Genomic DNA, 16,617 nt, shown 5'->3' with positions numbered 1-16,617 from the left:
CCTCTGGAAGGGAACAGAAATGGGAATCTCTCAATGACTTTCTGTGTGGGAGAGAAAACACAGTAGAAACCCTTGTGTTGAGCTGTCAGACAACATTCCAATCCCAAGCTCGGTTCTTTCAAAATAAATTAAGGTGTTGTGTTGGATTAAATTTGTGTCTCGAGAACAACATGTGTTACTCCACCATATGATCATTACGTTGTAGTGTGGAGTCATTGTATTTTGAATGATGCCATGCACTGACTCTGTGAAATGGAATAACACTGTTGAAGGGAAGTAGATTTTTTAACATGGAGGTTTGGAGTCCATATACGAGTGAGGGGAATACATTGGGAACCAGGTTTTGTGTGCTTGTGTGTGTGTGTATGTGTGTAGTATATTCTAGTGAGTCAGAAAAACATGGTAGCATTCCAGTAAGCCTTATCTTATCAGTCATAGTACATTTTGATACCACTTATCAAGAGACAGTCATGAACAAAAATATTGCAAAGTGCCCCTTATGGAAGGTTTGTAGGGTTACCGAAATGAGAACAGATTAGGTCTCAGAATCCTACAGTAAACATTCCCCTCTGTTTCACCCACCCCCGTTTGACCCTGTCCGAAAGCGGCGGAGGACAAAACAAATGTTTATGCCGCTTTATTTAATTTCTTCCTGATCACAGCAAAGTTCCTGTGGGAATTTACACCACCACCACCAACTCCCCTGGCAACCATACATGTTGTTTATGCTATAGCAACTGTACATATTATACATGCCACTGTTTTGAATGTACAGTCTTTGTTGATGTGGTGATGATATTGATGTGTACTGTACACTCAGATGGTGGAGGGGGTCAAATGTATTTTTCTGAAGCTAACAAACTCAAATTGTGAATTATGACATTAAAAAAAATAGTGTTACAGTCATCACCACATTTTTCCTGAAATTGAACTTGCTTCTTCTGTCCTTCTCTCTAGGCTCCCAACATGTTTACACTGAATATGACCGCTGCCCAGCCAATGCACCTCATCATCACCACAGACTCAAAGCAGATCATATACACTGAGGCCCATGCTAACGCGGATGTCAGCTTTTACGTAAGTACCACCTCTGCTTATGTAAGTGTTGCCTTTTCCCACTTGTTTCCTTAGGGGTTTGCATCTGTTGGTATAACAGCATCACATTAAGTCAGTGTATGAAGAGTGTCTATGCAAATTATTATTCCAGAAATATTACACTAGCTGGGAGGAAAGTAGGTGCTAACTTCAACGTCTTAGGCTATTAGACGTACACCTAAATGCCCAATAGCCTCTGTTGCAATAGAGAAGGATCTCGGGAGGTATGACTGCATTGAAACTGATAGCTGGCTAATGGGAGCTTGGCGAGGGCTGGAAGTCTTGCCTGGCATTTCTCCTGTTCCTGCCAGCTGAGCTGCTCTGCTCTGTTTAGCGCTAGTGTTTGGAGCCTGGGGGGGGGGGGGGGTTAGAGCCTCACTGCCAGGCCTCCCTACTTCCATCGTTAACCAGGAGAGAAATGCTTTCCTGCAGGGCCAGATGGGCCAGCTGTATGACATGGAACCAGCCACAGCTGTGCAACCCCCGGGCCAGTTTGGAGAAGCAATTACCCTTGTTAGTTTAGTTTTGTGGTCCCTAAGGACCTGTGTGTATTTTATACATGTTTAACATCCTAAAAAGGGTCTCAGAGTGTGTTGGAGTAGGGAGCGATCAGAACAAGCTAATATCCACTGGGAACAAATGTTGTTTCAAAATAATTTGTCAATGTATTGGGACATGGAATCTATGTGGAAAATTCATTGGATTTGAAAAAAGTAATCAAGGTAAATTGTTGTTTTGAGGTGAAATGACAGGATTCTGTCACCATGGTAACACACTTTCAACATAGACAAACCTTGTGTAAAATATGTTGAATTTGTACCTTTGAAACAATGTCAGATCTTCAACGTTGCATCCACTATCATATAAAAACAATAAGCTGGGCAGCACCTTCTACTGGAGTCTATCTACAACTATTCATTTGATCTCTCATCCAAGGTTTTAGCTCAGCCGTCCTTAGCTTCGACCAAACATTGTCACTGACTCCTACCAATGTGCTATACAGAGAATGATTATTGATAGATCTCTTAATAACTATATATATTCACTGTTGCTATCAAAAGACATTCCAAAGGGTAGGTTTAATAGAACAAATTAAATGTGACCATACTTTATAAGTCATATGTCCTCAATGATGCTATTTAGGTCTATATAGCATTTGCAAAGTCAACAACAGCTATTGTTTCAATTTAATCCAGGGTTCAACAAATTAATAATCTGATATGTTGGATTCAAGGCTCCATCTCAACCAAAAATATAAGTTAAAGAATATGACTAAGTCAAATCAAACTTTAAATACACTTTAAATCATATATTCTTTAACTTCAATGTTTGGTTGAGATGTAAACGTGAATCCAACATATCAATTATTAATTTGTGGTCAAACTGGAATTAAAACCAGACTAAATATACATCTCATTCAAATGTTGATATATTGTTGCGTTGTCAACCACAATAATACTTTTGTAGTATAGTAAATAGCCTGAAGCTATCTTAGAATCGAATGTAAGAGTATTTATTCAACCTTAAAATCAGTAACACATCCATGGCCACATTTTGAGGTTAGCCTACTGTAACTTTAAATGTCTTCTTATGTAATCATAGAAAGTGTACATGTTCAAGATGATAGCATGCAAAGGTTGCAAGTCTGTGGAGAGCTTCACAATTGCTGTAATAATCTGGGCAGAATCTCAAACAGCATTGATCACTTGCACTATGTACTTTTAATATAATCTCAACTGCAATCCAGGTCATCTGGTCATTAGATGATAACACATTCAATGATAACACATTCAATGATGACGGTGATAACACATTCAATTGTATAAATACAAAATATTGGACATTGTATACCCATTTGAAGTTTGTTGTGCTTTTAAATGGTTGAAAGCATAGTGATAACACATTGGGAATTCAACAACCTGTCATTTTGACTAGGTGAATAAATATCTCAACAAAATATTACTCACATTTCAACGTTAATGTGACGTAGTGTGCCCAGTGGGTAGTCTCAGTCACACTGTGGATGTATAGTGTTATAGTGGAGACATTAACTTGAGTATTGTGTTGTTTTATCAACCCAGAAAGAGACAACTCCAGAAGAGAGATTGTGCATCTCAAAGGGTTTCGTCTTGTCAATAGAATTTTGGAAATGAAGCAGAAGGGAAAGTGTGCATCTCTAGGACTGATAGGATGTTTTGTTTGGAAGTTTGAGAAAATGATAGTGTTAGTGATTTGGGATCCCTGCCTGGGAATTTAACCAGCCCTTGTCTGCAGGCATACAGAACTCTTGCTTTTCATCACAATGAAAGCTGAGAGTTCAGACAAAGTCCACAGCACAGCACATCCTCCTCTTGAGCTCTGCTTCACACACAAGGGGTAAAATAACTAACTTTATCTTTTATCTATTTCGACCCTCTAGTCTCTGTTTAAGTTGGCCATACCAACTTCTCAATAACCTTCCACGATAAATAGGACTATTCGGTGTTTACAACACTGTCAGCAGTCTGTGGTATAGCCTGTAATGTCCTGCAGATAGGGGGAACATTGCACATGAAGAGGGGATGTTTTTGTGGGATGGAAGGACGGGATAGTGTGTAGCGGATCACTGGGGAGTGTTACCATTTTAAGGAAGAAGAAAACAGCATCTGGTGTGTGTCTGAGGAAGTGTGTCACGTAGCTGACAGATCTGCTGGGTACTTGCTTGTGTTCTATCCAGCTGTGACCGAAGCAGGGATAAGTCACCGCACACACTCAGATGGGACTGAGTACATTTGCTTACATTCACAAAAATCCACCAACCTGTTGGTTCAACATCAAGGTTCAAGGTCTCTCAACCTCAATTGTCCCTCAAATCCTCACTGTTTTAGAAGTTGATGTTAGTTCCCCATCTAATATGGGGTAGTTTATCATTACACCAAGTGATAATACACAGTGGTCTCTCTCCCTACTATGTTACGTAAAAGTTAATGACCCCTTTGGAATTGTCATCCGAACGCCCTCGTGAAGACAGTTCAGAATGTGTCTTCGGAGCCAAAGGGACAGAGACAGACAGACGGATAGACAGGCGAGTGGCCTTGTCCCGAACCTAATCTCTGTTGGATGGGTGCCTGTTCTAAACAGCCCATCAGATAGCTCTCTCTGACAGAGACTTATATCCCCCCGACTCCAGGCTCATTCAGCCCCTCTGGATCAGGCAAAGGGAAGTCTAATCTGAAAAGTTTTTGGAAGCGCCACTCCTTGCTCGGACTTCTTCCTGTCATGCAATATATCCCCGGGCTGTGCCATGTCGAACTCTGACCCCAAGGAGACAAATTCCTGTCTATATTGTTCCTTCTCTCATTCATCGATCCCTCTCACTCTTTTTCTCTCTTCCTGACTTACTCCTTTCTCCGCCCCTCCTCCTCTCCCTCCATTGTGATGTGTTTTATTATTTTGTCCTCGTAGTTTCTTGTCTTTCTATTTCGATCCAATCTAAACCAAATATACACGCATGAGAAGGACCAATCAATCACACAGGTTTTCTTGGCTTTCAGCAGAGCCTTCTGGCTGTGTGGGGTCTGGCTGCAGCCAGCAGGCCTTCACTCACACACACACACACACACACACACACACACACACACACACACACACACACACACACACACACACACACACACACACACACACACACACACACACACACACACACACACACACACACACACAAACACAAACACACCGCTAACATGAAGGTCCAGAAAGGAAACAATCAGTGGTCTTTTTTCCAGACCTCAGTTTTCAGCCTAACATCTAGATCACCAGGAAATACATGGACTTTGTTCCTCCAACTCCAAACACAAGGACTGCTGCTCTCTCCCCCTTCCCTGGCAAAACACTGAGCACATACCTCCTGTGAGTTTGTGCAATGCAGCATAGCTAATTGTGTTTGTTGTTGTTTTCATGATATCCATTATAATGAAATTAATTGTACTAACACAGCAGACCTATTTAAGTCCCCCCATTCCAGAACAAGATGTCCATCTGTGTGCTACAGTAGCTGGAATGCAACGGTAATAGCTATGAGAACATTGATTGGGGAGAGAATGAAGCCATTGTTGAGACAGGATCCAACGGGAAATAGTGGGGCAAAAAAGTATTTAGTCAGCCACCAATTGTGCAAGTTCTCCCACTTAAAAAGATGAAAGAGGCCTGTAATTTTCATCATAGGTACACTTCAACTATGACAGACAAAATGAGGGAAAAAAATCCAGAAAATCACATTGTAGGATTTTTAATGAATTTATTTGCAAATTATGGTGGAAAATAAGTATTTGGTCAATAACAAAAGTTTATCTCAATACTTTGTTATATACCCTTTGTTGGCAATGACAGAGGTCAAACGTTTTCTATAAGTCTTCACAAGGTTTTCACACACTGTTGCTGGTATTTTGGCCCATTCCTCCATGCAGATCTCCTCTAGAGCAGTGATGTTTTGGGGCTGTTGCTGGGCAACACGGACTTTCAACTCCCTCCAAAGATTTTCTATGGGGTTGAGATCTGGAGACTGGCTAGGCCACTCCAGGACCTTGAAATGCTTCTTACGAAGCCACTCCTTCGTTGCCCGGGCGGTGTGTTTGGGATCATTGTCATGTTGAAAGACCCAGCCACGTTTCATCTTCAATGCCCTTGCTGATGGAAGGAGGTTTTCACTCAAAATCTCACGATACATGGCCCCATTCATTCTTTCCTTTACACGGATCAGTCGTCCTGGTCCCTTTGCAGAAAAACAGCCCCAAAGCATGATGTTTCCACCCCCATGCTTCACAGTAGGTATGGTGTTCTTAGGATGCAACTCAGCATTCTTTGTCCTCCAAACACGATGAGTTGAGTTTTTACCAAAAAGTTATATTTTGGTTTCATCTGACCATATGACATTCTCCCAATCTTCTTCTGGATCATCCAAATGCTCTCTAGCAAACTTCAGACGGGCCTGGACATGTACTGGCTTAAGCACGGGGACACGTCTGGCACTGCAGGATTTGAGTCCCTGGCGGCGTAGTGTGTTACTGATGGTAGGCTTTGTTACTTTGGTCCCAGCTCTCTGCAGGTCATTCACTAGGTCCCCCCGTGTGGTTCTGGGATTTTTGCTCACCGTTCTTGTGATCATTTTGACCCCACGGGGTGAGATCTTGCGTGGAGCCCCAGATTGAGGGAGATTATCAGTGGTCTTGTATGTCTTCCATTTCCTAATAATTGCTCCCACAGTTGATTTCTTCAAACCAAGCTGCTTACCTATTGCAGATTCAGTCTTCCCAGCCTGGTGCAGGTCTACAATTTTGTTTCTGGTGTCCTTTGACAGCTCTTTGGTCTTGGCCATAGTGGAGTTTGGAGTGTGACTGTTTGAGGTTGTGGACAGTGTCTTTTATACTGATAACAAGTTCAAACAGGTGCCATCAATACAGGTAACGAGTGGAGGACAGAGGAGCCTCTTAAAGAAGAAGAAGTGTGAGAGCCAGACATCTTGTTTGTTTGTAGGTGACCAAATACTTATTTTCCACCATAATTTGCAAAAAAATTCTACAATGTGATTTTCTGGATTTCTTTTTCTCATTTTGTCTGTCATAGTTGAAGTGTACCTATGATGAAAATTACAGGCCTCTCTCATCTTTTTAAGTGGGAGAACTTGCACAATTGGTGGCTGACTAAATACTTTTTTGCCCCACTGTATCTGCTGAATGCCATCCATCTGCTCTGTATAGTATATACATTGACTTGTCTAAACCTCTTTGGACTAATGATCTAATGTGTTTTTTTTATATGCTTTTAGAAGTATGGCTGTCTTTTACAGCTATGAGTTCCGAATGTCTTTTTTAAATTACAATTAAATTCTTGAATTTGAATTGAATTTGAATTGGCCACACCCCACAGGAAGTAGCATTTGAATTGAATGGGAATTAAAGGAAGTATAATTTAATTCAATGAAATTCAAATGGCTAATTTATCACTATACATATGTTTATTTTGACATATGGAGACCAATACTATCTAAAACATATGGATGGAACAGATTGTTTAAGACTCCTTCTCCTTACATGTATTTGAAAGAATTACAGTAGTCTGGAAATATTCTAAGATCCTTTTGTAGGTTTATAATAATTCATAATTCACTTACATCTTATAAAATATTCACAGAATGCAAAAAAAACTACAGAATGGAAGGGATTGACCTAATCTAATGAGAAAAATACAAAAAAAGACTGTGACAATATTTGAAATGGTATCTGTATTCTTTGCAGTAATAAGTGGAAGATGTTTTTGGTAAAAGATTTGTCAAAGGAATAAGACTTTCATGCTTAATGTCTCAGTTGAATTTCTTTGAATTGTTTTAAATTAAATTATACTTCTTTTCATTTAAATTCTGCTTCCTGTGGGGTGTGTCCAATTAAAATGTACATTTCAATGAATGGGTTGAATTGAATTAAGAAATTCCAAATTGATCCTAACCCTGGCACGACTCTTAGGTTACACTGAAACATCACTTAACCGCCCCATTACAGTAGACCCCTACTTGAGTGATTCATCTACAATCCATTATTCCTCTAGCCTGGCGGGGGAACAGGGGAAGGTGTGCTGTGGTGTGTATGCGCTAGGCTGGATGTATGTATGTATACCCGTATGGAGCCAGATTCCAGCCGGCTCCACTGACGCACAGAGTTAAAAAGGTCCCATTTCCCGGCCCCACTCAGGAAGCAAAGGAAAGACCTTGGCTCCAACTGGGTTGTGCAAACAGGCTCGTGGACACTTTACCATAATAAACATTCCTTTTCAAATGGCCCTGCTCTGCTCAGAAAATAAAGAGAGAGAGAGAGAAAAAGAGAGTGGGAAGGAAAGAGATCAATAGACAGACAGAAAGAGGGAGAGAGGGAGGAGGGTGAGGAAGAGGGGGGGGGGGGGGGCATGCTTTAATGTGGCTGTTGTCAGACACATTTGGCAAATATGAGTTAGAACGGTTCTAAATAAGGCGCTGACATACCCGATGCTACGGTGACAATGAGCAGACAAACAGAGCTGTCTGGCCCTCCTAGAGGTAGTGTCTTAATGACTTAGGGCTGTATATAAAAAATAATCCCTCCATGTATATAAAGGAAACAAAAAAGAATGGAGTGGATCATGTTAACAGACATATTCAATCATTTTCAATTGCCTTGTACATGTAGTGTATTTGTTTATAAACTACTGCCTAGGCACACACGTCTTCTCGAAGAAAACTGGAAAAATATGCTTGTGAGAATAACCTGAGAATAGTAGGAAATGAGTAGTTTGAACATTTTTATAGCAGCCTCCCTAATACTCTTCTATGATTTAGTTTGACCAGGGGTCAAAGAGCTACTGGGTATCATTATTGCAATACAGGTTCAATTGATTTGAACCTATAGAATCATAACTTGACATGCAATAATAGATAGATGGTCAAAGTCTTGAAATTAAATGTCTAATGTATTTTCCTTTACTCACCAGGTGGCAAATGACTCCAATATGCAATTCATGGGTACAGTGAACGTCCAGAAAAAAGCCTTTCCCACAGACAATGAAGCTATAGTGAGGTGGGCCGCCGAGAAGTTTGGTGGGGTGACGTCCTTCACCACCATCCAGAACCCAATGAGCATCGCTTCCACAGGGAGAGAGGGTGAGACAGATACATACAACGTACCTCAAACTTACACAATTCTCAAGTCCGTTTTTTTGCTGGGTTTGTTAAGATAAACTGTGGCGGAAGATTGGCAGATAATGTAACACATCTGAATAATAAATATTAATGATTTTACAGGAACAAGACTCCTTCCAACTGGCTCCAACAACTGTACTCTTGAAAACGAATGGCATGCGCTCAAGCACTATCTGAAGTTAGAATCAAACATGCGTTTGCTCAAATCCTGTTCGAACCAGCTTCCCCACAGCCACACTGAGAAAGAACTGTACATCGTCAACATCCCTGAGGATGTCAGCATTCGGTAAGGCAGTGAAGAGTCTCTTGGCTGAAAACATTAGCAACACATTCCATGATAGTGCCATCATATAGGTGATTGTAATGTGTGTTGGTGCTCTTGAACTGTAAAGTAACATACTATTTTATTCTTCCAGCCATGTCTCTGTGCAAGTCATCAGTGAGAGGCAGATCAGTCTGTTCCTAAGAGGACCTCAGGGTACCATGTGGAGCATCCATGACCCAAAGCACACCAGCTTCAGTGTAAGCACTGGACAACATCTACTGCTGGCTAAATTGTAGTATCAATGTCTGAAACTGAATCACTAATGACTCAGATATGTTACCTGCATTTTTCTGGTGTTCATTTCATGCCCAGTTATGCATGCATAACTTGAATTATTCTCTGTGACTGACAAAGTTGTCCTATAGAAATGGAAAAATACTCTCTACTATATATGGTTCATTTGATCTCTCTTTCCCTCTCTCTCTTTCTCGCTCAGTCCAACAACGTGATCATGCTTGCTGCCACCAGCATGATGCATCAGATCCCTCCCACTATCAACATCTCCACAGACAGTGCTGATGCTGTACAGAAGAAGGCCTTGGACCATTTCAGAGCCAGTACCATTACCAGCTACTCTGAGATCCGAACCAATGGCACCATGATCACACTGGTCCTAGGGAATAAGGACCACACTTCAGGTAAGATACAGCTAGAGACACAGTGAGCATACAGTGCTTTGCAAAAGCATTCATCCACTTTGGCGTTTTTCCTATTTTGTTGCATCACAACCTGTAATTTAAATCTATTTTTAGTTGGATTTCATGTAATGGACATGTAATGGACATACACAAAATCGTCCAAATTGGTGAAGTGAAATGAAAAAGGGCTTGTTTAAAAGAAACGGAAAAGGGGTGCGTGCATATGTACAGTATTCACCCCCTTTGCTATGAAGCCCCTAAATAAGATCTGGTGCAACCAATTACCTTCAGAAGTCACATAATTAGTTAAATAAAGTCCACTTGTGTGCAATCTAAGTGTCACATGTTCTGTCACATGATATCCGTATATATACACCTGTTCTGAAAGGCCCCAGAATCTGCAACACCACTAAGTAAGGGGCACTATCAAAGCAAGCGGCACCATGAAGACCAAGGCACTCTCCAAACAGGTCAGGGACAAAGTTGTGGATAGTACAGATCAGGGTTGGGTTATAACAAATTATCAGAAACTTTGAACATCCCATGGAGCACCATTAAATTCATTATTTAAAAAATTGAAAGAATATGGCACTACAACAAACCTGCCAAGAGAGGGCTGCCCACCAAAACTCACGGACCAGGCAAGGAGGGCATTAATCAGAGGCAACAAAGTGTAACGATTCTCTAGCTCTTCCTCCTCCTCGGACGAGGAGAGAGGGATCAGAAGACCAATGTGCAGCGAGGTATGATGACATATTATTTATTTAAACAAGACACAAAACGAACTATACTTGATTAACTACAAAAAAAAATAAACGACGTAGACGCACCTGAACATAAGAACTTACATGACACGAAGAACGCATGAAACAGGAACAGACTACATAAACCGAACAAACGAACAAACAAACCGAAAACAGTCCCGTGTGGCGCAACGTACATAGACATAGACACAGACACAGGAGACAACCACCCACAAACAAACAGTGTGAAAACACCTACCTTAATATGGCTCTCAATCAGAGGAAATGAAAACCACCTGCCTCTAATTGAGCCATATCAGGTCACCCTTAACAAACATAGAAACACACAACATAGACTACCCACCCAAACTCACGCCCTGACCGTCAAACACATACAAAATAACAGAAAACCGGTCAGGAACGTGACACAAAGAGACCAAAGATAACCCTGAAGGAGCTGCAAAGCTCCATAGCAGAGATCTGAGTGTCTGTCCATGGGACCACTTTAAGCCGTACACTCCACAGAGCTGGGCTTTACAGAAGAGTGTCCAGAAAAAAGCCATTGCTTAAAGAAAAAAACAAGCAAACACTCGCCAAAAGGCATATGGGAGACTCCCAAACATATGGAAGAAGGTAAAATGTAGCTTTTTGGCCATCAAAGAAAACTCTATGTCCGGCGCAAACCCAACACCTATCATCACCCCGAGAATACCATCCCCACAGTGAAGCATAGTGGTGGCAGCATCATGCTGTGGGGATGTTTTTCATCGGTAGGGACTATGAAACTGGTCAGAATTGAAGGAATGATGGATGGCGCTAATGACAGGGAAATTCTTGATGGAAACCTGTTTCAGTCTTCCAGAGATTTGAGACTGGGAAAGAGGTTCACCTTCCAGCAGGACAATGACCCTAAGCGTACACTCGAGTGGTTTAAGAGGAAACATTTAAATGTCTTGGAATGGTCTAGTCAAAGCTCAGACCTCAATCCAATTGAAAATCTGTGGTATGATTTAAAGATTGCTAGAGTGACCAGTTCTACAAGAACATAACTGCTCATATTGTTGTTTGGTATAATGGTGCAAAACTGCAATAAAAATATGCTTTAGTAAGCTCTCTCAGTAATTGGTAGCTAACAGTATGACATTGTTGCCAGCTAGCTCCTGTAGTAAACTAGCTCGTGTACTAGACTAGCTCTGTACTAGACTGGCTCCTGTAGTAGACTAGCTCCTGTACTAGACTAGCTCCTGTAGTAGACTAGCTCCTGTACTAGACTAGCTCCTGTAGTAGACTAGCTCCTGTACTAGACTAGCTCTGTACTAGACTGGCTCCTGTAGTAGACTAGCTCCTGTACTAGACTAGCTCCTGTAGTAGACTAGCTCCTGTACTAGACTAGCTCCTGTAGTAGACTAGCTCCTGTAGTAGACTAGCTCCTGTAGTAGACTAGCTGCTGTACTAGACTAGCTCCTGTAGTAGACTAGCTCTGTACTAGACTAGCTCCTGTAGTAGACTAGCTCCTGTAGTAGACTGGCTACTGTACTAGACTAGCTCCTGTAGTAGACTAGCTCTGTACTAGACTAGCTCTGTACTAGACTAGCTCCTGTAGTAGACTGGCTCCTGTACTAGACTAGCTCCTGCAGTAGACTAGCTTCTGTACTAGACTAGCTCCTGTAGTAGAATAGCTCTGTACTAGACTAGCTCTGTACTAGACTAGCTCCTGTAGTAGACTGGCTCCTGTACTAGACTAGCTCTGTACTAGACTGACTCCTGTACTAGACTAGCTCCTGTACTAGACTAGCTCCTGTACTAGACTAGCTCTGTACTAGACTAGCTCTGTACTAGACTAGCTCCTGTATTAGACTAGCTCTCTACTAGACTAGACCTGTACTAGACTAGCTCTCGTACTAGACTAGCCCTGTACTAGACTAGCTCCTGTACTAGACTGGCTCCTGTACTAGACTAGCCCTGTACTAGACTGTCTTGCTTAGCCAACATTATTATTATTTAGGGTTAGGGTGTTTATTAACTAATCAGTTCAAATAATCTATATGGTGCACCAATCCTGTAGTATCCTGTACAAATGGATTCTTACTGTTGGGTGATTTTTGTGTCTTTCTGTCTCAGTCAAAGAGGCTGCACCAACCAAGACAACCCCATCGCCCCCTAGCCCCCCTCAGATGCCTCTGCTCATGCAACTGTACACCTCTCCAGACTATCGCTCCCCTCTGGACCCCAACACCAAGGTGCAGAGCGACAAGAGGATCTACGCAGAGGTGAGAGCCCTTTTATTTATTTCACTCTAGCACCCTCCCGCTCTCAGTAATCCACTCCCAGTTCCTCCGCCGTGCCCACATTCTCACCCCCTAAGCCCTGCACATCTTCACAACTGCACGACTCCTAACACAGAGAGCAAACATCTCTTCCATAGTATGGCAAGCTAGACAGGTATTCATGTTTGAGACAGAACCTGTTAGAGAATAATTTTGATAGTATCGTACCATTTATGTACAGTATATAACAACATGCATGATAGAGCGTGACCATATACAGATATGGGAGCAAATACAACCACCAACAAATACATCCACCAGCAAATACATCCACCAACATCTTCCACCAGGCCTGCTCTACGCTACAAAACAACACCCGTACTTTAGTGTATGCAAACATTTCCAGGACTCCAATCATTCCTATCCTCACTTTACATCCCTCTCCTCTCCAGATCTCAGGGCGGACACTGGGGGAGATTGTCCTGACCATCAAGGTGATCAACTGCTCGGTGCGCTCCAAGGGCTCTTGCCCGGTGGTGAGGGACATGCCCTTCAGGCCAGAGGAATGCTCTTCCACCGTGTGCCCCAACAGTACCAGGGTTAGCTTCTCCTTAGAGCTGCTCCAAGACCTGGCCTCCACTAGCTGGGACCTGGAGTGCTTCGTCAAACTCTGCTTCAGCGAGGTATGTAGGTGGAGGAGATATGGGTGGCGGGGGGAAAGAGGGGTATTGCTTTATTGACTTATAGGACACAATATTTTGCTGTCATTTATTTTTGTATCTTTTCTTTAATAATAACAATGGTGGGCCGAAAGATCCAAATAGATGTTTCTATTGAGCATTTATTCATTAAATCTTAGGTTTTTCTCTGACACATTTGTTTCAACATCATAACAGTAGCTATGCTTCTAGTACGTGTACTTTTAGAGTTAGACTGAATGTGAAATATCATAAGCAGAGTAGATTCTTAAAGTAATAGTGTGTACCAGCATGTTTAACTAAACTATGTTAATTCTAAGCTGTAGATTAGTCAACAAACCAAATCTCCAGTGAACTTTCACTTCATCATCAAGGCATTTTTGGTGTTTCGAGTTTACCTTAGTAATTATTTGTATCTTTGCCAACAAAGTACACTTAATGATCGGTTTATATCACTCTCTCTTTTGGTAATGTCTTGTAGAAATGTGGAGATGGAGGAAGAGTGAAGAGGAACTTGGAGGTCACCCAGACATACATCCCACCACCAAGTGAGTTCAGTTTTAACTGCAAAGTTTTAAAGCCTTCCAGCTCTGTTGTTGTACTGTAGTTTGTCCTTCTGGCAACCCCGTCCTTCATTTTTCTCTTATCAGTTTTGGCATCAGGTAACATTTACAGTACACATGATAATCCCATTGTTAGCCCTAAACAAGATTTATAAATTCATATTTGGGTGTATTTTAAAACACGACTCTTCTCTGTCGTTGAGATATCCCTAACTTCCCCTATGCTGCGCCATCGTTTTTCCTTAAAAAAATAAAGATTGTCAAATGAAATCACCAATAACACTGCTGTCAAATGCAACAGTAGGAGAGACACCGCATTGTCCTCCTCAACCCTCAAGAATTCCTCTATCGGAACGTTCAATCATCCATTTCATTCTGGCCACAGCAGAGGCTGGCTGGCTTGTCTGTCCATCTCGGTTGTACTGCCTACCATCAAGCTCCACTCCAACGTTGGGCCCATCATCATGCCGATGATGAGGTCAGGATATACAGAGAGAGACAGGTCGTGGAGGGGATGTGAGGTGGGGCCTCCTCCTTAGGAAGGCCTGCAGCCTGACCTTGTGGCCACAATCAGCCAGTAATGACCCTCGGGGGGGATCCATTGTGTCCGAGGTCTGGCTGCTGGGCCGTCTGTCCAAACACGGGCCCCGGGGCTGGCGCTATTGTCAGAGACAGAGGCCCTGAACACAAAAGGGGGAAGGTGTTACTCTTCAAAGGGGAGGACAATCTCCGGGCAGATGAGTCAGGAACAAATATCGCATTCCTCAACCGCTGTAAGCCCAGAAGGGAAGCCCATAATTTTTTTGCAAAAAGGAAAAGAAAAGACGACAAACTTCAGGTTCATGTTTTGGCTTACCACACAGCTCCCCAAATTTGGCCAACAACTTATTTTTTCGTGCAATTTCCTCACACAGTAGAAGAGGATACAGGTTGGATCATCAGCTGATGTTGGTGTTTTAGGCTGATGCTGCCAGGCCCTCACTGCTCATTTTTGTTATTGTGTCCCTGTTTTGTCAGCCAACCCATTATGGTCCCCATGTCAAGGAAAGGTCATGTGAGTGTGTGGAGGGACTCAGGGACTTGCTGTGATGGCGGATGATAGGGAATCCGTGGCAAGGGATCAACGTTTTCTCCCATTAAACTTCAGGCAACTCCTCATTGACCTCAGCGCTACTTTCATCCATGCCTGCCCACACAGTGCACACACCAAACAACTGGAACCAACCAACTCTATGGGCTCTCTGAATTGGTCATGTAGTCAGTTCCACTCACTTCTTCTTCAGAATTCTGTCCAGAGAATTGGAGCTCAGTTGAGGCCGGCTGACTGCTGCTAGCTGCTGCTAGGGGCCTCGCCTGTTTTGATTGGCCAGGATATGGCTTCCCCTCGGCTGTCCTTCCTGTTTGGTAGCTGTCCCCCAGAGGACTCTTGGGAGTCGTAGTGTCGTAGTGCAGGCCTGCTGCTGTCCGTCCCCTCCACCCCACCTGCGACGCAGCTTCTACTTCCTGTCCCTGTTTGCTTTTCGGCCCATTCTGGAAAACAAATGTAAAAAATACTTTAAAACAGGCTTCTGTTTAGACATGGACTGGGACAGGGCCGTTGAGTCGGTAATGCTGGTAGTAGATAATTCCCCTCCTATAAAGATTACTTTAATCACTTACAATCTAATTCATGAGATTTAATCGAAGGATGTAGCCAACATTAGATTCATTATGATGGTACACGAGCATTTCATTATGTTGTGACAGCAGAGCAGTGATGTATTTTAATAGGGTGAGGGGATGAATTATCTTTATTATTCTTATAGATTAATCCATGGAAACCATCAATAGCAATATTAACAGGCAAGCGGTGCAGCCAAACAAACAGAATGCAGGCCCTCATCCTTCCTGCATCATGTCTTTCCTGTCCTTCAAGAAAAGAGAGAGCCTAGTGTAGTGCTGGGCCTAGTGTAAAGCACAGGGGAGAATGACTGTCATTGAAGCCATGGAAGTTCAAGGCTGACCGCGGTACTGCAGGCATTGTTAGAAAACAGGATCCCCTACTATAGTGAATGGAAAAATGGCAATCTGGTCAATCTTCTTGTAAATAAAATAGAAACTGAAGACAACCAATAACTGCTCAAATACACCAAATATATATCCGCAAATACACCAAATGTATGTCCGCACGCAGAAGAACGTAAGGATAATTGAGTTGCTAATGGCAGCCTGCAGTACCCCCGGTCGGCATTCAACTTGAGTTACTCAATGAGAGGGGCCAGCACTGAGCCAGCCTGCAAAGTCACTTCCTGGAGGGTCAGTGCTATTGGGGATCCTTGTGACGTCCCTACCCTTCTAACTCTTACACTAACCTTAACTATAACTTAACCTTAACCCTTAACCATTTTAAAACTTCAATGGGTTAAGGACATCCCAAGGATACTGGATTGGAGTAGCTCAAACTGTACATGTTATGTGAACATTTAATTTGACTTAATTTGACTTCAATTAGCTATTGAGTCTTTACATAGGAATGTATGGTGTCACGTGATTGATGGCTTTGTCCGTTCATATATTCAGTCAATGTTAAGACACAGGATGGCT

At 42.4% G+C, this 16,617-nt stretch overlaps 1 protein-coding gene across 1 annotated transcript in view; it reads left to right on the top strand.

The window, feature by feature from the left end:
- The window catches only part of LOC129818469 (endoglin-like), a 56,821-nt gene that overhangs the window by 34,143 nt on the left and 6,061 nt on the right, over positions 1-16,617 (top strand). The window contains exons 4-11 of the mRNA XM_055874388.1: positions 958-1,077; positions 8,593-8,761; positions 8,903-9,086; positions 9,217-9,322; positions 9,562-9,763; positions 12,628-12,776; positions 13,226-13,456; positions 13,953-14,019. Coding sequence (XP_055730363.1) covers positions 958-1,077; positions 8,593-8,761; positions 8,903-9,086; positions 9,217-9,322; positions 9,562-9,763; positions 12,628-12,776; positions 13,226-13,456; positions 13,953-14,019 — 1,228 coding nt within the window. The remainder of the gene's footprint in view (positions 1-957; positions 1,078-8,592; positions 8,762-8,902; positions 9,087-9,216; positions 9,323-9,561; positions 9,764-12,627; positions 12,777-13,225; positions 13,457-13,952; positions 14,020-16,617) is intronic.

The sequence above is a fragment of the Salvelinus fontinalis genome, chromosome 21 (assembly GCF_029448725.1).
Source record: "Salvelinus fontinalis isolate EN_2023a chromosome 21, ASM2944872v1, whole genome shotgun sequence".
Taxonomy (NCBI): Eukaryota; Metazoa; Chordata; class Actinopteri; order Salmoniformes; family Salmonidae; genus Salvelinus; species Salvelinus fontinalis.
The sequence above is the reverse complement of the archived record's forward strand: the minus strand, read 5'-3'. Positions and strand labels throughout refer to the sequence as shown.